Source organism: Opisthocomus hoazin, chromosome 1 (genome assembly GCF_030867145.1).
Source record: "Opisthocomus hoazin isolate bOpiHoa1 chromosome 1, bOpiHoa1.hap1, whole genome shotgun sequence".
In the NCBI taxonomy this organism is placed as follows: Eukaryota; Metazoa; Chordata; class Aves; order Opisthocomiformes; family Opisthocomidae; genus Opisthocomus; species Opisthocomus hoazin.
Window position 1 is genome coordinate 19208702 of NC_134414.1, and position 23258 is coordinate 19231959.

The following is a 23258-nucleotide window of genomic DNA, read 5'->3' on the forward strand; positions in this document are numbered from 1 at the left end:
TGTGGTAGAAATTGGTGCTAAGTATAAGTTGTAGTGAATTCAAATGGTACATGTAATGGCCATTTTTTAGTGTTTATAGTTATATTTCTTGTTACTGAGCAAGAGAGTATGGCTTGCTTGTGTGCTTAAGCTGCACTCTTAAATTGGAAGTAGCAGGAGCTATGGAGCTGATCGCTGCCACAAAAATGTCCTTGAAAGATTCTGTGCATTTTTATTTCTCGCAAATGTCAGTTCAGTAATACAATGAACTAAGTGTTTCTGGCATTTCATCTGCTTGCTTACCCACTTACCTTGACACATATCACTTTACTGGATTGTGACTGTAAAGCAATCTTTTGAGCAGCCCTCCAGACAAGGTAACACCATGCTCTTAGCATGGCAGCTAAACCTCACTATATTTATCATCTGAAAGTGATTTTTGTCATGTATTTTCCATACACTATTCTTGTTTAGTGTAGTGTGGTTATGCATTATATAACAAAGGACTATTTTTAGAAACTTAGAGTTTAAAAGCACCAAGATTGTAACTCTTTTAAGATTATAGAGCCTGAAGAAGCTGCTACATTAGTAATAGAAATGTGAAACTCAATAAATGTATGACTTATAATGGTTTCGGCAATGTGCCTTATTTGTGCAAAATTGATATGTTTCTGTACATCTGAAATAGGCTTCCATACCAACAATTAGCTAAGCTATTACTTTAAACTTAGAGTAATTTAGAGTGATATATTAGCAACATTAGGCAAATGACTTCAAAGTGATGGATTGGTGAGCTGTCTGTAAATGCATATCTAGCAAAAGAGTCTGCAAAAATGCAAGGATAACAGTTTCAAATACAAAAAGTTTTCAAAAAGTCAAAATTATGCAAAAAAACATGCAGTTAACTGTGCTTTATTAATTGTCTTGTATGTAGTCTAGTTTACTAATTTCATTATTAATTAGTATCCCCAGATCCAGATATTTTCTGTTTTTTCTCTCTTAAAGATACACATGGAGTATTTACTTTGAAACATACTTTTTCTGATGAACTTCTGTGATCAGATTTTGAAAATCTGTTTAGCACATATGCTATTAGATTGTGGACCTCCTTGAAAATACAACTGTAAATGCTAGACAGTATAAACTGTTTATTCCATTCAGCTTCTTCAGTACTGTGCAATATTCCCTAGGTAATAATTTACATCAGTTCTCTTTCGTACAAGAAGGAGAATCTTGCAGAGTCAATTGCAGTGTGCTTTACAGATTCCTGTGCAGTAGGTACAATTAATGTTTTTATCCTTATTTTGTAAGGAGGAAATCTAACAGGGGGTCTTTTAAGCTTTTCGTTTTGAAATCAGTGAAAAACTTGTATGGGGGGGTCTTGCAGGATTTTATTTTCATGTGTTCTGCAAACACTTTAAGATGATGAGAAAATAATCATTCAGAGGGATTGTGCCAGATTCGCTTCACCATGGAGCCACACAACTGCATGTTCACTTCTGAGGAGCCAGCAGCAAAGCAGTTGGAACCTGTGGCTGCAGTTGAAGGATGGCATTGTGGCTTTCCAAGAAAGAATCTACTTAGGCCTTTTTGAAGTGTTTGTGGAACCTATTGATCTTTCCTCATTAAATGGCAGAGGTTCTTGTGAGTTCTCCATCAGCACTGTATCTCTGTGGGCCATGTAAAGAATTAGTGGGAATATGACATTCCTATTAGTGGTTGTATGCTTTGATCATTGTATTACTTGTATTACCTTTTTCCTTTGTAGATATATTTGACCTATGGGTTATTTAATTCCATTCAAATTGCTAGCTTAAAATGTGATGACAGTTTTGAAATGGATACTTTCAGTAAATATATTTTTATTTCAGTGCCCTGTCACATGGCAAAGCAAGTGGGAAGGTCCAGAAGACCCTTTACAGTATCTTAGAAGTCTTGTAGCTCGAGCACTTGCTATACAGGTAATTTCAAAGAGTCATTTTACCTCAGTACACTGGTGTTCAGTACGCTATGTTATGTGAATTGCAATACAGTAGCCCCCCCCCAACTCAAGTCCCGAAGTGTTTTAGGTGTGTGAAAAGACATGTAAATGTGAAGACAGCAGGCTAAGCAATTTGAAGCCAGTAACTTTAAGTACAGTAGTGTCAGTTGCTTCACAATATATTTACATCTTAGATTTTAGTCATTAGTCTTTCTGATGAACTGTGGGGCAAAAAACCTTCATTTACTTAGATGAATCTTTACATCTAAGTCAAGACACACTCTTTAATCTGGTAGAGAGATAGGTATAAAGAGATAAAGTGAAACAATTCTAATAGAGGTAATGTAGAAATTCATAGATGACTAGTCTTTGAAGCAAGTAAAGACAATATCTGTGTCTCCAGGTTTACAAGAGGCTATAATAGAAGATGCAGAGTCTGACAATAGCTCTGTCAATCTACAGTCTGACAGTGAAGAAGATAATTTTTAGTTAAGGTACATCTAACTATACTTTGATTGACAGAAGAGGCATATTAAGTTAATAGGCAGACAAATAAAAAAGTTATTTATCTAAATTTATTAGTATTTAAGGAAGCAGATTTCATTGTGTTGGATACACAGAGAGGAAATCGTGAGAATCTTCCAGAGAGGACGGTTCTTTTAGGAGGGACAGATCTTCTATTACCTCCAGGCAATAAATAGAAAGCTGCTGGCTTTGACCTTAATTAACACAGTCTTGTCCAGTGGGTTATGAAGAAGATTTCTGTGAACATTAGCACTGATTGTCAGATTCAGAAGTGTAGAAGATTTATTGAAGATTCAATAAAGTGTAAATATAAGTAGCAATAAGTCATAAGGCATGTTCAGATGTTATATGGTCGTATAACTAGAGTTGAACTTGGTCCCTTCTTCTGTCTTTTCACTGACTATTATAGTCATTATTATTAAAAAAACATCATTTATGGCTGAGTCAGCGGTGTTCATAATCTTCAAGAGTATCTTGCAGTTTGCGACTTCTGCCTTTATTTGGTTGTGACCAAGCTGCATGCGATTTTCCTTACTTGTACGATTTTTTTTAAATGGAAGCCTGAGATTACAGTTCAAGCTTCTGTGTGGAGTGCATCTCCCATACAAAGTGGAGATAACATGGCAGAGTGTAACACGATGAAATTAGTGTTAACAGTAATACATGATTTTCAACCAAGCATGTTCAAAAAGTTTTTATTTCCATATATTACTCCAGTCAACTATTGATAAATGTGCTGCATTATATTACCGTGATAGTAATCTTCCTTTCTCATTGTTCAAACTGCTGTCAAAATTGTACATTTGGATTACTCATTTTTATGAAAGTTATTATGAAGAAATCATTTACAATTTTAAAAACTTATTTGCTTTAAGAGGGACAGATTATTAAGGCAGAGCTTTACAGTAGAAATTTAACTGTATCCATGAGCAGTAAATTGTGTTAATTTTTGTTAGTGACAATAGAAAATAGTGACAGATGACCAGATAGTGGTTCTTATATTTTTTATATGTTTTTTAATGTCAAATGTGTAATACAGTTGTATTTGAAGCAGTTCTTAATAATACATTATTAGTCTGTCTTCCTTCTCAAGTTTCTAGTCAGATCACATCTGAAACACAATTTCTATGTTTTTATTTTTGTATCTATTTTACCAGAAAAAGGTTGATTATTTCTAATTATGCATATCAGTTGAATCATCTTTTTCCTTAAAAGTGATTCCAATTCATGTTTGTGCATATTACACCAAGATTTTTATTAACCTTGATAATTTAATAACTTTCCTTTTTTTGTGACTTTTCGGTTTTGATTTTATAAAGATATTTTATTTATAGTTAATTCTAGATTTAGTATTCAGAAATTCCATGAAGGTTTCAATAAAGATTTTCTCATAACTCTGAAAATTATCTTCAGATTTATATTTCAATAGAGGGTTTAGTTTAATTTTATATGACCAACTCCATCATCATGTTTTTTTGATAGTTACTTATATCTCCCTCTGTTTCATTCACTAGAAGATACTGACTTCTAACTTCACCTTCTGAGACAGGTTTGGTTTAGGTATTTTTCAAGAGGAAAATAGGAGTCACTGAAACATCAAAGTTGAACTGAAAGATTGCATCCACTAAGGATGCAGTAAGTCTCTGCTTAGGTTATTAGTTAAAGGCTGCCTTGTCATGATGTTTCCTGCCAAAGCAGAAAATAATAAAAGCAACTGCTTTGTTACAAACATTTAATGGGGATGCGGAGGAACCCAAAATAAGGGCAGATGGTAAAATAATTATAGCAGAATTTATAGAAGTGTAAAGATGTTCTGAGACCATTACACAACAACAGAGAGAAAAACAACAGGTGTTGTATTTCTCAGGTCTGAATTCACTCAGTAAAAGTGAAATAAAAAAAGGGAATCTGCCTACTTACAGCGTGAACAAATATATATATGCAGAATACAATAGAGCCATGTTTTGCGGTGTCTTACATAGTGGTGATAGAGCTGATGGAAATATGTGATCTCTTCCCAGGTGGAAGTTCTGATATTTCGATGTTAGCGTTTGCTTTAAATTAGAACAAAAATTCTGTGTATTAAACATTCTTCTAAGTTGAAGAGTTCTGAATACTTTCAATTAGCAATGCTAACACTGAACTTCACAATGTCGTGTTTCAGCTTGACTGTCTGCTTTGATTTATTTGCTATCACTGTTAAGATATGAAGCTTATAAATCATCTTAGATCTTTGTGTTGGTTGTAATTCTTGGTCCTTATACTCCCAGTTTCCTCATGGTGGCATCTTAAATGTGTTCTGTGGCTTCCTTCTCTTGTGGTACGTGATTGTAGATCAGCAATAATATACATCAATGTATAATGCAATTAAATCTGGCCAGGGACATCAAGGCTAACCAGAGCAGTTTCTGTAGGTACGTCAGTGATAAAAGGAAGGCTAGGAAAAATGTGGGCCCTCTCTGAAAGGAAATGGGAGACCTGGTTACCCGGAATATGGAAAAGACTGAGATACTCAATGACTTTTTTGCCTCAGTCTTTGCGGGCAAGTCCTCCAGCACACCGCCCAAGTCGCAGAAGGCAAAGGCAGGGACTGGGAGAATGAAGAACCACCCACTGCAGGAGAAGATAAGGTTCAAGACCATCTAAGGAACCTGAAGGTGCACAAGTCCATGGAACCTGATGAGGTAAAACCAAGGGTCCTGAGGGAACTGCTGGATGAAGTTGCAAATCCACTATCCATCACATCTGAGAAGTCGTGGCAGTCCAGTGAAGTTCCCACTGACTGGAAAAAGGGAAACATAACCCCCATTTTTAAAAGGGTAAAAAGGAAGACCTGGGGAACTACAGGCCAGTCAGTCTCATGTCTGTGCCCAGCAAGATCATGGAGCAGATCCTCCTGGAAACTATGCCAAGGCACATGGGAAATAAGGAGGTGATTGGTGACAGCCAACATGGCTTCACTAAGGGCAAATTGTGCCTGACAAATTTGGTGACCTTCTATGAAGGGGTTACTGTGCTGGTGGAGAAGGGAAGAGCAACTGATGTCATCTACCTGGACTTGAGCAAAGCACTTGACATTGTCCCTCATGACGTCTTTGTCTCTAAATTGGAGAGACATGGATTTGATGGATGGACCACTTGGTGGATAAATAACTGGGCTGGATGTTCGCACTCAGAGAGTTGCAGTCAATGGCTCCATGTCCAGGCGGAGACCAGTGGCAAGTGGTGTTCCTTACAGGTCGGTATTGGGACCAGTGCTGTTTAACATCTTTGTTGGCAACATGGACAGCGGGATTGAGTGCACCCTCAGCAAGTTTGCCGACATCAGCAAGCTGTGTGGTGCGGTCGGCATGCTGGAGGGAAGGGATGCCATCCAGAAGGACCTTGACAGGCTTGATAGAGATGAGCCTGTTTGAACCTCATGAAGTTCAACAAGGCCAAGCGCAAGGTCCTGCACCTGGGTCAGGGCAATCCCAAGCACAAACACAGGCTGGACAGAGAATGGGTTGAGGGCTGCTCTGAGGAGAATGACTTGGGGCAGTTGGTTGATGAGAAGGTCAATATGACCCAGCAATGTGCACTTGCACCAGAAGGCCAAGTGTCTCCTGGGCTGCATCAAAAGCAGCATGGCCAGCAGGTCGAGGGAGGGGATTCTGCCCCTCCACTCTGCTCTGGTGAGACCCCACCTGGAGTCCTGCGTCCAGCTCTGGAGCTGTCAGCGCAGGAAAGACATGGACCTGTTGTAGCGGTCCAGAGGAGGGCCACAAATATGGTCTGCGGGCTGGAGCACCTCTGCTGTGAGGAAAGGCTGAGAGAGTTGGGACTGTTCAGCGTGGAGAAGAGAAGGCTCCAGGGAGACCTTAAAGCAGCCTTCCAGTATCTGAAGGGGCCTACAAGAAAGCTGGAGATCAACTTTTTACAAGGGTGTGTAGTGATATGACAAGAGGTAATGGTTTTAAACTAAAAGAGGGTAGATTTAGATTAGATACTAGGAAGACATTCTTTACCATGAGGGTGATGAGGTGCACTGGCACAGGTTGTCCAGAGATGCTGTGGATGCCCCCTCCCTGGAAGTGTTCAAGGCCTGGTTTGATGGGACTCTGAGGAACCAGGTCTAGCTGAAGGTGTTCCTGCTCATTGGAAGAGGGTTGGAATGAGATTGTCTTTAAAGTCCGTTTGAATCCAAACCATTCTATGGTTCTGTGATTAAGTCCATCCTAGTCTGTAGAGAAGTGTCTCCTCATGGGTATGGATAGCAATAGGAGAGGAAGAGAGACAAGAGACACAGAACTACAACTCTTAAGAGGCAAAACAGCAGCCCAGGCAAATGTCAGATGAATATCGACATTGAAGAAATGTTTCAGGTCAATGAACTGGAACTTACTTTTTGTTTTGACAAGAACTAAATAAAGAGCTTAATTTCACTTCTTTGGGAAAAAAACAAACAAACACCTCTTATTCCAACAAGACCTTATATTTGAAATGAAATTATTTATTTCATTCTTTTGGACTGAGCTGCTTTTAAGTCATCTGTAGAAACAATTCTTCCTTTGGATCACTGTTTGGTCAGACAGCTGCTAAAAGGCTTACAGCATACACTGAAAAGGGAGACTGTTTGAGCTTTTGGTGTTTATGAATGATGAAAGTTTGCATTTGCGTAAGTTATGAAAATTTTTGTTGAAAATGTGTGCTTACGTATAAAGTACTCCTAGTATATAAAAAAGTTATATTTCATATTTTATCAAAAGACTTGTATGTATCTATCTGTAATGCTGTCATCTCTTGTCCCCTCCTATCCTAAGTGAAATCTAGGGTAATAATATTTAATTTCAATACCAGTTTGACACCCTAGTGTAAGATATTTACTATTTTACTACTCTTTTACTAGTTGAGGTAGAGTGACTTCTATTTCTGTTTTGGAACCCTTGCTCTGCCTGTTTCAACAATTAGGTCCCTGGAAAGGTAGATTGGAGACCCAGGGTATATGGGGTTTGAACTCTTGGAAAATGCACAAGAACCTTCTGGGAATAAGGAACACAGGATTCTTCTTTCACACCCAAGGCATCTAGGCAAAGAGGCTGAATTTTCATTCACTGTTAACAGGCAGCAAGTCTGCGCTTAGAAAGCCAAGGAACTCAAGTTCTCTCAATTCTCACTGAGTTGAAGAACTCTTAAGGACCAGCCTATAAATCAGTCTTAGTGCAAGAGTAGATGACATGCACATAAAATCTAAGAAATAGAGGCTGACCGTGCATCCCAAAATAGGCACGCACACCTAGTCTGCACAGACATAGCCAGCCACACACAGGCTAACAGAGGACGACAGTACCTTCACAGGCAGCTGCATGAAGAGACAGCGCAAATAGCCCTGTCCTATTTCTGTGGTTCACTGCACAAGGAAAACACCCTTCACGAGTCTCACTGATGTTTGGTCTCTCCACTGTCTTGCTTCCAGTCCATTAGTCTGCAGCACGCAGCCCTCAGACCTCTCATCCTCTTGCTGGCAGATACTGCTAGAAGCTTACTAGTGGATTCTCTTCCCCACAATAGAGAACACACTTGCACAAAAAAAATAACAAAAAAAGGAGCTTAAGAGGAAGGTAGGACAGACTCTGGTGATCAGGTGCAAGGCTGGCCAAAATGTACTGACCAGCAGCCTCCCTGCGTGCACCTGCCCTTTGATACCTCTCTCTCTCTTTTCCCGTTCTTGTTCATCCCCCATCCACCTTTCCCCACCTTTGATCTGTCCCCTAAATATTCCATAATAAATATTGTACAGTCCCAAAATTGTCATGTTCAGCCCCCAAATTCACCCCCTCGGGCACTCCATAATAAGTGCTATACGCCTTGAAGTAGTAATCCTGCTTAGTTTGCATAGCATTTCAGAGTTTTTTTCTGATAGATTGCCTTAGCAGATTTTGCAGCAGGGGCAATAGCTTAATGGTTTGTCTTTTATGGTCTTAGGAGTAGCTGATTCAGATGGATTAGGCTGGCTGCATTCCACATCTTGTCATTGTTTCTCTCATCACTCTCATCTGTTTGAACAGCTGTTATCTAGGTATCTGTACAGTGCAGAATACTTTGGGTTTAGTATTCTAATATGTAAGCACAAAAATTCATAAAAATATTGTGTTTTCAATCCATCCATTCCAATATTTTAATTCGAAGTTCAGAATGCTATGAAGAATCCACCTTGTTCTGAAGAATTAGCATTTTTATGTTGCTTTTCTTGGCTGAGTCGAAAAAAACTTTTCCCAGGTTGCCCAGAGATGTTTGTGAAACCTCCAGTTTTGGAGATATACAGAACTGGAGTAGACAATGCCCTGAGCATCCTCAACTGTCATTGTATTTGGCCCTACTTCGAGCTGCAATTGGATCAGATGACTTTCAGAGGTCTCTTCCAGTCTAAATTCTATAATTTTTTAATTTGGAACTACTCCACTGTAATATTTGGCTCAATTCTGCTCTAATGAATATGCATTTGATTTGTACCACTTCAGTGTAGTATTTCTCTCTTAAATGCTAAATGCTCAGTAGTGATATGTCTAGATATAAGACCTGAAAATTTCAAATGTTTCATGCGTTGCTTTGACATACCTGGTGGCACTTACTAAGATCAGCCAAGAGAAAACAGACACAAGCTGCAAGAAGGGAAACTCTGATTAGATATTTGGGAAGAAAAAATTGTGTTGAGGGTGGTCAGACACTGGAACAGGTGGCTCAGAGAACGTTGTGGAATCTCTGTCATTTGAGATATTTAAAATCACATTTAACAAGCCCCTAAGCAACCTACTCTAGGCTGGCGCTTCTTTGAGGGTGGGGAAGTTGGACTAGAAGATCTCCAGAGGTCTTCCAGCTCTTAATTGTTCTATGATTCCATGATACTGTATGATACTTTAAAATTTCATGCAGTAGGTATCAAAATGGCTGCCAAATATTTAATTTTATGAATAAATTATTTGTATAATAAATAATTTTAAAACTAAAACCATTGTATGTAAAAGAAGAAAACAAAAATGCATTTAAAAATAAAGCCAAAAACACTGTTTCACAAAGAATCACAGATTTAACAAAATGTGCAATATTTTTTCCGCAAATTACTCCGTAATGTTTGTTTTTCAGGGTTATTTCCTGAGGACAGGTTTGAATGAAGCTTCATGCCATGCTGCTGCTTTCCAGCATTCTCTTAGCCTTCAGGTGTGACAGGACATCTGAAAGAGACCTACAGCCTTGGTGATGAGCTGCTCTGTTGGGGTTGGCTGCAGTAAACAATTTCCCTGTCTGGTTTAAAGACAGGCTTTAAGGACTACAAATTGCTCATATACTTTGCTTGAGGTACCTTTACTCTAAATGCCTTGGCTTTACTGTGTAGGAACAAAGAGCAATCCATACCAGTTTATTACAGCAGTTACAAAAAAAAAAATTAATTTCTGTGTCTACTCCAAGTTAAACTTGATTGAACAAACGATTTGATAGTCTGAGCAGTAGTTCCATGTTGCAGTGTTCTGTTTGATGGAGTGTCAGCAGCTTTAGCATGAGCCAGCATGGTGTGGCCCAGGATGCCGTGCCACAGACATGGCCATGCAATCATATAGTTCCTTTGTTTAGCCTGGGATTAGTGGATTTAGCCACTGTTTCCGTTTTGTGATCTCTTTTTCCTTGTAGAAAAATAGATTTCCTTCGTTGCCTTTTCGTAGTGGTATATTTTGGGATATGTACCCCACAGAGTTAAACAATTTCTGATTAGATTGCTTTAGTGTGTTTGATAAACATTGCATACATATCTTAGAGTTAGGTTCAGCCTTAATAATTGCTGATAGAGTTCTGTGACACAGTCATGGCTGAAGAGATTTTCTCTGAATTTTGAGAGCCTCAAGACAGGGTATTAACAGAAAATGAATGACTGGTAATCAGTAAAAAAAACCAAAAAAAAGACTGATCACTCCCGTCCAAGAGGTCATTGTTTGAGAAGAGGAACAAGGACTGTGAGGGAGATTCTTAATGGAAAATATGTATTTCATGCGGTGGTGCCCAGAGAAAATGAACCATAGCAAAGTAAGCAGTTCTCTGTTGGCTCTCCTTATTGTAACATAGCCTTCAGGCTGGTACTATAAAAATAATTACTGCGGTGCATCCCATCATTCGTCGAATCATAGAATCCTAGAATGGTTTGAGTTGGAAGGGACCTTAAAGGTGATCTATTTCCAACCCTCCTGCCATGGGCAGGGACACCCTCCACCAGACCAGGTTGCTCAAAGCTCCATCATTACTAGTGTCTAATATATTGAGTATTTGGTACCCCTCTCTAGTCACACCAGCACCATGACAATACAGATTTCAGTGTCCCCGCTCCAGAGCTCTGCAAAGGTATTATGTCTGATGTAGTCCTGACTTTGTCCAAGGGTTAAGGTAGGCAGTCTTGTCTGTTGTCTGCAAATGAGTATTGTGTGCCACTGTTTTCCCTTCGCTGCAGCTTCTTACCAGTGGAGGTGGGAAGCAGGACCATAATCTCTTTCAGATGGAGAGGACACTGAAGTGTCTTTGAATGTTTGTCCCCTTTGCTCTGCACATTTTGTAGCTTCTGGTTCTACCGAGGAGTATTTCCAGCTCTTATACTTCCTTACCCAGTTACCCTCTACATAACTGCAAATGCAGTATAGCACCTAGTAACTGATGTATTTAGTTGTGGAGAAAGTGAAGACTAGAAGGCATGAAGTGTGATTATTGTCTAAATGGGCTCTGTTTAGTGATCATACAGGAAATATCTGAAAGTAGACATTTTTGGCATACATCAATCATGAACTTGTCGGCATGATGTTACAGTTCTTGTTCAGCAGTGTCACTCTGGTATCCTGATTAAATGTAGGAAACAGCAATTCATGGGAAGTTAAGTTCCAGTTTTGGTAAAAATAAATTCATACTGTAACCGGAATGAGATCACATTTGCTAATGCTTCCCTTAGCTATGCCTTACTGCACATCTGCTTCTGGCACATTGTTAGCTAGCATTTTGATGCGAATGCACTCAGAATTTTTATGCTAAAACACTCTGCTATTGTGTTAGTATTCAGACTTACCTGAACAAACAGGAGGTTTCTGAGGCGAGTCAAACTGAAATAAAGAAATAATTGTATTTTATTTAAGGCACTAACCAGCACTTTTGGTCTGCACACTCTAAAATGAAAAAAAAAAAAAGGAAGAAGAAAAAAGGGGAGAAAACCATTTAAAAACAAAAATAAGTCTCCAAATTAAATTCCTGTGATTTACTGTGTGAAGATATTATGTGCCAACACGTTATCATATACCTGAAATACTTCAGTATTCACATGTTCATTTAACAAAAGATAACTAGCTCAAGAGTAATAGCTCAGAGATTTCACATACAAAAAAAAATTACTACAAGTCAGGAAATTGTTGCGTGCCAGTTGCTCCTGAGTAGCTATGCGTTACCTGCTCTGTGCTCAGTGCCAGAAGAAATACCTCAATTTCATTTCTCAGCAGTGTAACACAATTACTCCTGCTGGCATTTACCACTGAATGCCAACACTTAGGAGCTCACCTATGGAACAGCTGCTGCACTGTGAGGAAAATGGGACTCAGGCTTAACTGCATGATTGACCTTTGCTTAACCTAACTCTGGTTAACTGAATACTTACTCCCCCAGCAGTGCTACTCACCATTGGTTGCTCTCAGTCTTATCCAAGGTCCTGCGTTTTTTTCCCTAATAACTTTGAAATCCTCTAAATCTAGTGGAAAAACATAATTGTACTCTGGTTTCTGGCTGTGCATATTCATATAACATTGAATACAATTTTCCATCTAGACACAGAAATGAAATCACTTCCGTAGTAATTTGTGTGATTTTCTCTTTCAATAAAAATTATCTTCTGGGACCACACCAAGGGAAAACCACAGTAGAAGACAAGACATTTGAAATGAATTAAAACAGGTGAAGGAAAGTGCTTGATTAATTGTAGAGGAGTTCTGTGAGCCTAAAGCTATATAAATGATAATGTGAAAATCTGGCAGCCTCTTTATTCCTTCCACTGTTCAGTATGAGGTGCTCAGTTTGCTTTGGGATTATAGAAGATAAGGAGGCTTCTCACTGAAAATGGAATAGATACTACTTGGATGTTTAGATACATGAAAAAATATTATATGAACCACCTGAGACTACAGTTAGAGATTTATGTTTGTAACAAAAAACCCCCAACTTTTATTATATCAAACAGGACCTAACATTAATTGAAGTTTTGAAATAGCCTGCTAGGAATGGCTTTGCAAGCATTTAGGGTGTTGCCAATATGTTCTGAAATTATATTTATAATCATCTTATGCTAAATTCATTTGTCGTAGTTCAAATTTAAATTTCTAGTTTCATTGTAGTAAGAAAGATTCAAGAAATACTGAAATAATGAAATATTGAAATAAACAGTTACGAAGAAGAGTGTATGATAAATTTTTTTAATTTTATTTTGTAATATAAAGCTTTTCAGGGTTACGATATTTGGACTTGTATGCCACATTATTGGTACAACATAAATTATTTATATAACGTGAATTTATTTTTAAAGATGTTATACACAATTTCAGGTTTCATATGCCTTTTCCAAGATGTTATAGCTGACATATCTAATCAAAAATCTATCTTAATTCACACACTGAAAGCTGCTTTTGGTGAGTTTAGATCTTGACTGTTAGCTGTTTTGAAGAAGGAAAACAAATCCTGAATTGCAGCAAACCTGTTCCAGACCATATTATGGGAGTCAGGAGCGAGGGAGCAGTTGGGAGAGCATGGGTATTGGCCTGAGCCACAAAGAGACAAGTAGCTAGATTTTACACCATCGTGGAGCTGCTGGTAGTCTGCTTACTGTAATCCAGCTGAGAAGTGACAAATGCATGGATTATTTTGGCCTGCCTGACAGGAGAGGCAAAGTTCTTTACAGAGCTGGTGATGGAAGAAGGCCGTTCAGACTGAAATGCTCTGTGGCCATCTAAGTTCAATAGGAAGTCAAGCGGCTTTGCATCCCTTTGGCAAATGAAGTCAATGTATGTTTTTATTTGAGTCAGGATAGAGGGGGAAATTAAGATACCATAGCTAATCCGTGACAGGATTTCTCCCTTTCAGGTATCATCACTTCAGTCTTTCTACAGCTTAGCTTAAACTTCCTTTCCTTCAAGACCTGATCCCTTCAAGCATTCATGCCACTCTTTGGTGACAGCAGTTGTGCTAGCGACAAATGGGCCTTTTAATAGAGTGTTGTTGTCGTTTGAGACTAGCATTTTACTAACATGCTGTCATGTGGTTGTATAAGACGAAAAGGAGAACAAGCATAAGGATGTTTTTTACACTTGTGTTGTAAAATACATTTTATTATCTTTTTAATTGCATTTAAATCTTAAATTATTTATTAAACATCTGTGAATGAGCTATGTGTTCATCTTTATGTAGAGCAGCACCAGCAATTACAAACTTTGCTTCTGTGACCTAATGAAAGTTTTTGTTATTGTTTATTTCCTAGTGCTATTTAATTATATGAATTCAGAAGCAGTATCACCAATACTGGTCTTTTAATTGGGTAGAATATAGGCATCTGTGTTCTGACAGTGTTTCTCTTTAGCAGCTATATGAAAGGTTTATTTGATGACAGCAATAGAATGATTATATTAAATACAAGATGAAATGGTTGTGTCTACTTTTATTATACAAAACAATTTACAAAATCTGTCCTAAGCAGCATGCAGGGTTACTGCTGTATGATAAAAGAGATTGTTATTTAAAGTCGTTAAAAGAATTGTGCAGACAAGAGTCATTAACTGTGTACATTTAGCTAATGAAAATGGAAAGCAAAAATCTGTTAACTGATTCATAATCATTTGGATTGAGGGCTCATAACTGGTGCTGTGACAGATAAAAAAAACACTGATTAAATGTTTTAACGTGGTGGAAACATTATGGAGATCAGTGTGACACACTGACATAAATAAGAGAAGGTAAGATAAGATAAAATAAAATGCAATAAAATAAAATACACTGAGTGATATTTACTTGTATTTTGGATGCTATTTTCACTTCTAAGATGCTTCTGTGGAATTATTCATCTGTGAGCAGTTCAAAGAATACAGTAAAGTACTTTTAAACAAGAAATGGATGACTGACAGGTGCAGTGTGTAGTGAGAGTGTAGTTTCCAAGAGTTTTTATTCAGTGGTTAGAGTAATTTCATGATCTTCTAGTAGCTGGTATTTAGAAAGGAGTGTGGTTTGTCTTTCCCTGTTTAGTGATAGCAAGTGGAATCTTAGCTTCTGATTATTTTCTAGCTTCCTATTGAACATTAATCCTTCTGTGCAGTTTCAAAGCATAGGATTTTGAATGTGGACTGTTGCATAACCCCGCAGGTACCTAAATAACTTATCTGAAGACAATAAATTCTTTAGTCTGAGATTGTTAGTGTTTTGAGAGTCAAACTCAGATTTCATTACTTAAAACACGTGGTTTATCAAGACTGCAAGGTGCAGTGTGTGTCTCTTTTCTCGTGTTGGCACAGAACGCATTATGTTGGTGGGAAGTTCCAAGCTTGCTGCTCCTAGTAACAGGCTTCATAGCTGCATGTAGGACAGGGTGAAAGAAGTAGGTTGGGACGTGTGTTCTGTAAGGATAATTGAGGCCAGTTATTCCCCTCACCTCTGTCAGTTTCATTTATTACCAGATAGAACAGAGGCTAGTTTTTGTCTTGTCAAAAATTCTGTGAATTCATATCTCAAACTAGTGCATCCGAAATGTCTTTTGAAACTTCACACACCAGAAATGTCAGCATCAACCTAATGATAAGAGACAGTTTAAAAAAAATTGTTGGTAAGTACTTATAAAAACTCCAATCTGAAAATAATTTAAATGAATATTGAATTTTGAGATTACAGTATATTTAAACAAGCATTTTTCATTAATCATCATTATTGACAAACCCATATTAACTGAAAATATTGAAAAATCAGGCAAGAACTTCAGGATTCTTTGTTTTCCTTTTTTTTTTTCTCTTTTAGAATTGGGTAGAAAAAGCAGAGAAACAGAAACTACTGTCAGACACCCTTGACCTTTCAGAGCTATTTCATCCAGACACATTTCTCAATGCTTTACGCCAGGAGACTGCAAGGTGAGGGAAAAATAATCTACCTATTGAAGTGTGCTCATATGCCATTGTTCCCTGTGCATGAAGATGATTATTTTGTTTTCAGGACACAGATCCAACAAAGTATGTCAGTTGCTGTCAGTAGTTGTCTCAATTTTATTACTTGAACTGAAGTAGAATAGCTGTGAGTTACTTGTTTAAATGCGGGTTATTTTTTTTTATTTTAGAGGAAATTTAAAACGTATTTTTCCTCAGTGTAAGACTTAGTATGATATGGTACACATTGAAAATACATTGGTTTTGGTTTTGTATTTTGTTTCCTGCTGTTATATGTCTCTAAGATTCACTGTATATATATTTCCCTTGCAGAGTAATGAGCCGTTCAGTGGACAGCCTTAAATTTACAGCATCATGGAAAGGGCGAATACAGGAAGGCAAACTCCAAGTTAAGGTAAAATACTGCACGGCTCAAAGTGCTGTGTTCAGCACAGAGCACGCCACTTCAAGCTGCATTCTTACAGAAACGTGGGTGAATAACGCAGGGCACTTATCACGCAACTGTGCACTTATGTGCAGCTGAAGCAGAGAGATGGCTAGACTAGGAGAGATAAAGCAAGTGGTAGGGCACCTTCTCTAGTCTGATAATGCAGGCAGACAGAAAGCTGTGGCAGATATTAGGGTTCCGGGTTGGCTGCTGACACTATCTAAAATTATTAATACAGAATGTATAAGGATCCATATTCCTAAAATATTAATAGATTGTAAGGCCAGAACAGATAAATGTAATCATCCAATCTGACCTTTATACAATACAGTCTTTTGAACTTTGTTGAATTAATTCATGTTGGAACTAGAGAATATAATTTAGAAAATTATTCAATCTTGGTATTTAAATAAGAGTAATGGTTGCCTACTTCATTTAATGAGAAGCAGATAGGAGTCTAGAACCTGGAGATAAATAAACCAAGGGTCTTTCAGGGCAATTTGGTTCCCTCTGATAAACCTGAGATATGATAAACCTTGGAGCTTGTAAATCACATGTTCTGAGGTTCCAGATTCAGTCAAGACTTGTAAGTCCATAGCAGTGAGCCAAAATTGAGTTTCACATCTCAGACCACTCATTCTAATAGGCTGTCAGCTGCAGATCCTAGAAACCTGGACTTCGAAACCACCCTACCATCTTTGAAAAATGTCGGAAGTCAATGTCAAATACCTGAACTCCATGCATGAATAATATTATCGAAGTATTTTCATATGCTAAAAAATATTACAGTTTTTTACAGTTGTTAGATTGAAATAGCTGCTTGGAAAGTAAAGAATTAAAGGGTAATTAAAGGAATGAGTTTTATAACAACACTTCAGTTAGGTGTATTGAAGCTTATAATTCTCTGTTACGTGCAAATTTTTGTGGTAGATTTTTGGTAATATTAGTTAGGATACACTGCTAGCAGTCTCTGTTTTATGTAGGCAAAAAGGTTAATCTATATTCTCTATTGCTTTACAAGAATGAGTCTTATGTTCCAAAAGGAATCAAAAATAAAAAGATAATTTTGTTTAAGGGCAAATTCTCTGCCACAGGAATGTAGAAGCAGTTAGGTGAGTGATTATTTTTAGAAAAAGGTAAGAATCCTGTCAAATTTACTCATTTGATTTGAATATTACCCTTTCCTCAGTAAGTATTCACCAGTGTTTTCCCTTGTCCTTTGAATCTTTGATGTACAGAAAGGCTTTGGAACTCTGCCATGCTGAATTTAGATTCCTTTCCATGAGTCCTTCATTGTGCTCATGAAGAACTGGGGAGAAACATTAACATTAGTAAAGCTAAATACCTCGTGGACTGTAACTAAGGCATAAAAACATCAGTGATTCAGAAAAATTATCCTCTAAAATGTTTCTTATTTGATAAGGATCCTCTGGATTGCATGTTAAACTTGGTTCACATGAGCTATATGAATTTTAATACTGGTAAAGTTAACATTGTATCTGCAGTTTCAAGAATTCGGACTAACCTTACAGAATGGGGAGCTATTTTGAGTGGGGACTCAAAAAAAATTCTGTCAGCAGAATAGATAACTCCTGAAACACATGCTGTGGTGAGGTAGCTGGGACCCTATTTTATTCCACTTGACTTTAGATACCTAAATCGGAAATTGGAGTTTACCAGCATTATTTTGTTAGGGAAGAAAGACATGCACCAATTCTGATCTTAAATTAAACATCTTTCAGGAGATACCTGTCTTTTTCCACTGACAGGAGAAAACCTGCAATTGCTATGCTCCTACCATAGCAGTTTTGGTCAATTGCCTGAAGGTAAAAGTTGTTTGGTTTTTTTTTAAACCTGCCACATTTTGGAAGTTTAAATAAAGAGGTATCATGGAGACACAGGGTTCAGGAAAGAGTTATTTAAAGTTTTTCAAGACTTTATGCAAAAAGTACATGAATTTTATACATTTCTCTTTGAAGAACACCATTTATCTACTTGATTAAAGATGATATCATCATAGTATAAAAGCATCACTGCTGGTAAGAATATTTCTTTTTTTAGAAAGTGTAATACACAAATGGAAAATCTTACATAGGAGTGAAATAGAAGAAAAAAATTGTAATCACAACAGAATGTTGTAAAAACAAGGTGGAAAGTGTTAGCAAAAAAAGCATATCTACTTTTGCTGGTTTAGGCTACACATGACCCATTTAATACATACGATCCTCAGTGAACTAGGACACTGTAAGATTGATGTGGTGTATCTCAGCCTGACAGTTAACTGTGACTTCCTCATTGGATCTACTTCTGTCTGCAGGTAAAGCTACTAAGAAATTTTTCCCATTTAAAAACTCAATTCATGAGCAAAAGGAGATCTGTTTCAATTTCAGTTGTGTGGTGAATATGATAAGTGAAATAAATGTAAAATGTTTCTTGTCATCCTATTGTGTGTACATCTATGAATGTATTTAGTTAACATCATGTATGCATAGACATACTTTTGTGTTCCCTTTGGAAATTTTATTTTCGTTATTATTTATTGTGGTTCAGTTTAGAATCTGCCTGACCATACAGCTCTTTGTCTATAAGATAAACTCATATATACCCAGTCCTGCTGTTTTCGTCCCCCTTGGTGACTTTCATGTCTTCGGATTATGTTATCAGTCTTGTATGAACCTTCATTCATTTCTCTTTGCTAAGCCACTCTCTGCTTACCTAAGATAGATCTTCAAACTGTCAGAAAGTTTGTGATAAAATAATTGGTAGAATGGGTAAATATGATTTATTTTTGTCAGATTTGATTTGTTGATACTGCGTGTTCCTTCTTCACATCATTCAGGCTGCAGGTTTAAAATTGGATCTCTCACATCCCCTGCAAGAACCAGGTCATGGTATAGGTTATTCTGAGGTTTATCAGTCTCAATTTATGCTGATGGTGCTATTTCACTTTGTGACTATTCACCAAGAGACTTGATTCTGTATTCACACAACTGGGGGACTCTGTTTTGGGATATGGGAGAGTCATGCTCAAGTTCCTGAATCAATAGATATTTAATTATTCTGACAGAATATCTTTGTTGAATGATTGGAACTGTTACAAATATGGATGAACATTGAATATAAACCTAAGATTCACACATAGTTTGTATAACTTGTCAGTTAGTGACTGTTTTGAAGACATATTCTTTCAGGTTTTTTTTTCTTGCCTTTAATTTTGCAAGTTTTTAATGGCTTAGAATGTGGTCTTATAAGGAAAAGAAGGTTGAAATCTCATTATGATCTGTATGATGATAATTCTTTTCCAGTCTTCCTGCACTTTTTGTAGACATTTGGACTGATCTTTGCGCGCGAAAAATTGCAAATAATATGCCCTGTGGTCTTCTGTAAGTCAGAAGTACGCAGTGCTAGAACTGTCAGTGTAACTACAAAGTAGGCAGAGCAATACTCAATCAGGCCAAGAATACACCTGATTCTGGGTGGATTATCAAATCTGATGTTAAATTAGCAGTGTTATTTCAGGTGGTGGTTTAGACATATGATGTGGAGTAGATCTCTCCTAGTAGGATGTGAAGAATATTTGATTTAGAATCAATCTGTACAAAATTACACCTTCTTTATTATCACTTTGGATTGCTTTAATAAAAGGTACTGAAAATGTATGACTATTGCAATATAATCACATATTGATATGCAAATACATCTCTTCTGTTTGCTTTGTGCACTGATTGTGCTGTTGGACAAAAGCAGGTAGTCGTTACTTTTAGCATTCTATTTTCTGTTGCTGTAGAAACGTGGTAAGAGACTTTTTGGGTAGTAAGTGCTATAAGCTTGGGTAGAGCTTAATATAAGTAGTGAAAAAAAAATTATTGCAAGATTATAGTATTATAAAATATAGTATCAGCATTAATATCAAAACTAAGGTCTTAGCAATTGACAGAAATACTATTGTAAGGCATCCTCAGAGGTCTTTTTTTACAGTGTACCACCATCTTGAGATATCAAGAAATTAATGATGGAGGTCTGTAGAGGTTATGAAGTGAAAATATGACTTCCTGATGTCTGCTGTAGTTTGTATCATTTCATGGGAAATCATAGCATTAAATAATAAGGAAAAATTAATTGCAGAGAATTTGAAATTTTGGAAACAGATGCTTTGGACCATGGTATCAGCACAATTTCTACAAATGTATTTTAAAGAAACATAATCTGTAATGTATAACAATAGCTTTTTTGAAACTCAGCTAGTACCAGTGGTTGCAAAATGCCAAATACTTTGTAAGAATTACAGTTTTAAAAATTATGGTCAACTGCAGCCATTACTCTGGCTGAGCTGCAGAAATACTGTGCATGCTAATTATAGGTACTGTGAAATCTGTGTCCTTGATAGTAGTTGTAATTTTTCTGCACTATTTATCATAGAAATGAGAACATATCTATGGGAGCACTCAGCCAAACAGTATCTGAAAATACATTGTTCCAATGGGGGGGGGGGGTTCAGTGTCTTTTAATATTGAATCAAAGTCAAAATTTTGGTCTCCATCTTCAAAGGAGTCTCTGTGATTGGTTGAAGTCTTCCAGGAGATCAAATTATGTTATTTTACTAGCTATAATGTCAAAGGAACAGGCAATATCAAAAGAAGAAATGTATGGGCAGTAGAAGGAGATTTTTCAATAGGTGACGCACTTCTATAGAAACTTCTTCTAGAGATATTCAGGATGGCCAGACCTTTGAACACCCCAACAATAAATTCTAAAACCTCTTCATCGGATCAGTCTTCCCTCAGTAACTTTGCCAAACTCACATATTTGTCAAACTAAATTCCCTAGCAGAATTCCCTGCAGAATTCAGGAGGGGCAGAAAGAACAACATACGAGATGACTCTTTCTAGTATTTGTGTAATAGGGATAAATAGGAGCTTTGAAAGCATTCAATCACAAATGTAGTGAGATAATCTAAGACCTCTGCATATAAAAAAGTGAGGCCTTAAGTGTCAATGTTAACACCAGAGAGCAGTAGGGAGGAGTCTGTGGGAAAGCCTCAGTATAATCATTAGTAAGACTTTGTTCCTTTTGTGCCTTTTGTGATATTTTTCTTCATAATCTTTGTTCTTGAAAGAAAGAAGTGGCACTGGAATGTATATAGGCTATCATTAAAGACTACTGACACTCAAACTTCTTTTTTACCAGATAAAGCCATTTTTTTTCCAAAATCTCTCTGTGTGAAAAGATTTTAAGTTTGAAAAGAAACAGTACAAAATATCAAATGTTAACATTGTATCTTAAAAGCAACCAGCCTGAAAATCCTAGGAAAGATTCAAAGGAAAGATGACAATAAACTTGGCAGGAGAAGGGAAAGGAGTGTCACGCTTTCATAACAAAGAAAAGACCTTAAGCTTTTGACAAGAGGTTGAAGGAGAAAAAAAGGTTTTGCAGTTCCAAATAGAAAGTCTGAAAAATTTAATTCATCCCACTGAGACTTTGTTAGAGTAATTTGTGGAAGTTAAAGTTGGAGAAAAAAATCATGCTACTCTGTGCTTTCCATTTGGGGTTGTTTTGGTTCAGATTATCCACAGTTTTGGAGGCTTGACTCTGAGTTCTAGTCTGTATGGAACACAGATTGCTTCAAAGAGTGTTGTCACTTCTCTGGTCACTGTCTGTCCAAGAAGAAACAGAGGTTTTTTTCTGTGACTTTTATAAATGCAATCTTTTGTAACCTTTTTTTCACATTAGAATATGTAAATATGCATCTTGCACGTGGTAAGGAAGAGTCCTCAGCTCAGTTAGAACAGAAATGTGACTTAAGCAGACTTTTGAAGACTGCAATGCCCAACCAGAAGAATAATTAGTTATTAAAAATGCAAAAACTAGTCTTAGATAATCTACAGTTAGTAGAATATGAACAAAAAAACCCAACACTTGGGAAGAAAACACTGCTTTTCAAGCATGACAGTAATGCCCATTCTGTTACTGTTTAAATGCAACTTTTTTGGTTAAATAAATAATTTTAGAATACTGTAATTACTTAAGCAAATTATTTCCTTTACATCTTCTATGGTCCAGATCTTCATTGTAACATTATATTTTAACCACTTTTTAAAATTTAGTACATCTGTTAAAATTTCTTGCAAGAGAAAATGTATTGGAAAATGCTGCTTTTCTCCATTTTGGTTGTGATCACTTGCCCAGTTCCCAACAGCGTTGTATCTCCTAGTTTCAGCACCACTTTATGAACCTTGTATTTGGTGAAAGCCTGCCTCAGTATCATATATTTAATTCACGGCTTTAGCAAGATAGTGTAACAGACATGATTTTCAGATTGTAGCTTCTCTTAGACATCAGCCCCAGCTTAAGCTTTAGCCATTTGAAAAGCTGCTTGAAAGTTATTACGGACTTCAGTTTATTATTGCTAAAATGGAAGTTCTCGCTTCAGCAGGCCAAACTGACTGTTATTATTTAGACTGGGAAACTATTATGATTTGTACTTGGAAAATAAAATGTTCAACAGATACTGAAAATTTTATTTGGAAGACATCCAGAATAGATATCATTGTCATTAATTTATACAGGACTGCAGTGAAGAAAAAAAGAGAATGTTTAGTTCAGAGACTGGAAGTACTTACTAATTAAAAGAAAGCACTTAAAGCATGTTACGTATAAAGTGTTGCATAGTTACTTATAGAATCATGGGATTCTTGACTAATTTTTTCAAACAATAGTTTATCTAAGAAATCTTGAGTTATGTTAAATAAAATTTTCTCCCACATTGTTTCAATGTATTTTGTTTGCCTCTGCAGAAGCTGCGTAATCGGGCATTCCATTCTCTGCAAGCTGTGCTCAGACTTCCAAGCAGGAAGTCAGGCTTATTTCAGTGATTGTTCTTCTGCTTTTCTTGACATTGTAATGATTGTGTACTTGGCTGTTGCTATCATATTTCCATTAATCTAATACCAGGCAACTGCAATTTCATAAATGATGACATTTACAGGTGTTCTTCTCTAACATTTCAAAGAATGTGAATCCAAATCAGAGGAAGTTCACGCCAAAGCGTGGTCCAGATCTTGCTTTTAAATCGTGTTTCCTGTTCTCACACAGAACATTCCAATAATTAGTTTCCTGTTCTTTTCCTGTTCGGTAAAAAGGATCATCATTTATTAAAGCGCAG

General features: G+C 36.9%; 1 protein-coding gene across 3 annotated transcripts in view; it reads left to right on the forward strand.

Moving 5' to 3' along the window:
- DYNC2H1 (dynein cytoplasmic 2 heavy chain 1) overlaps positions 1 to 23258 on the forward strand; it is a 193158-nt gene that overhangs the window by 160210 nt on the left and 9690 nt on the right. For all 3 annotated transcript variants that reach the window (XM_075417967.1, XM_075417985.1, XM_075417976.1), the window contains 3 exons: positions 1851 to 1940; positions 15527 to 15636; positions 15982 to 16063. In XM_075417967.1, coding sequence (XP_075274082.1) covers positions 1851 to 1940; positions 15527 to 15636; positions 15982 to 16063 — 282 coding nt within the window. The remainder of the gene's footprint in view (positions 1 to 1850; positions 1941 to 15526; positions 15637 to 15981; positions 16064 to 23258) is intronic.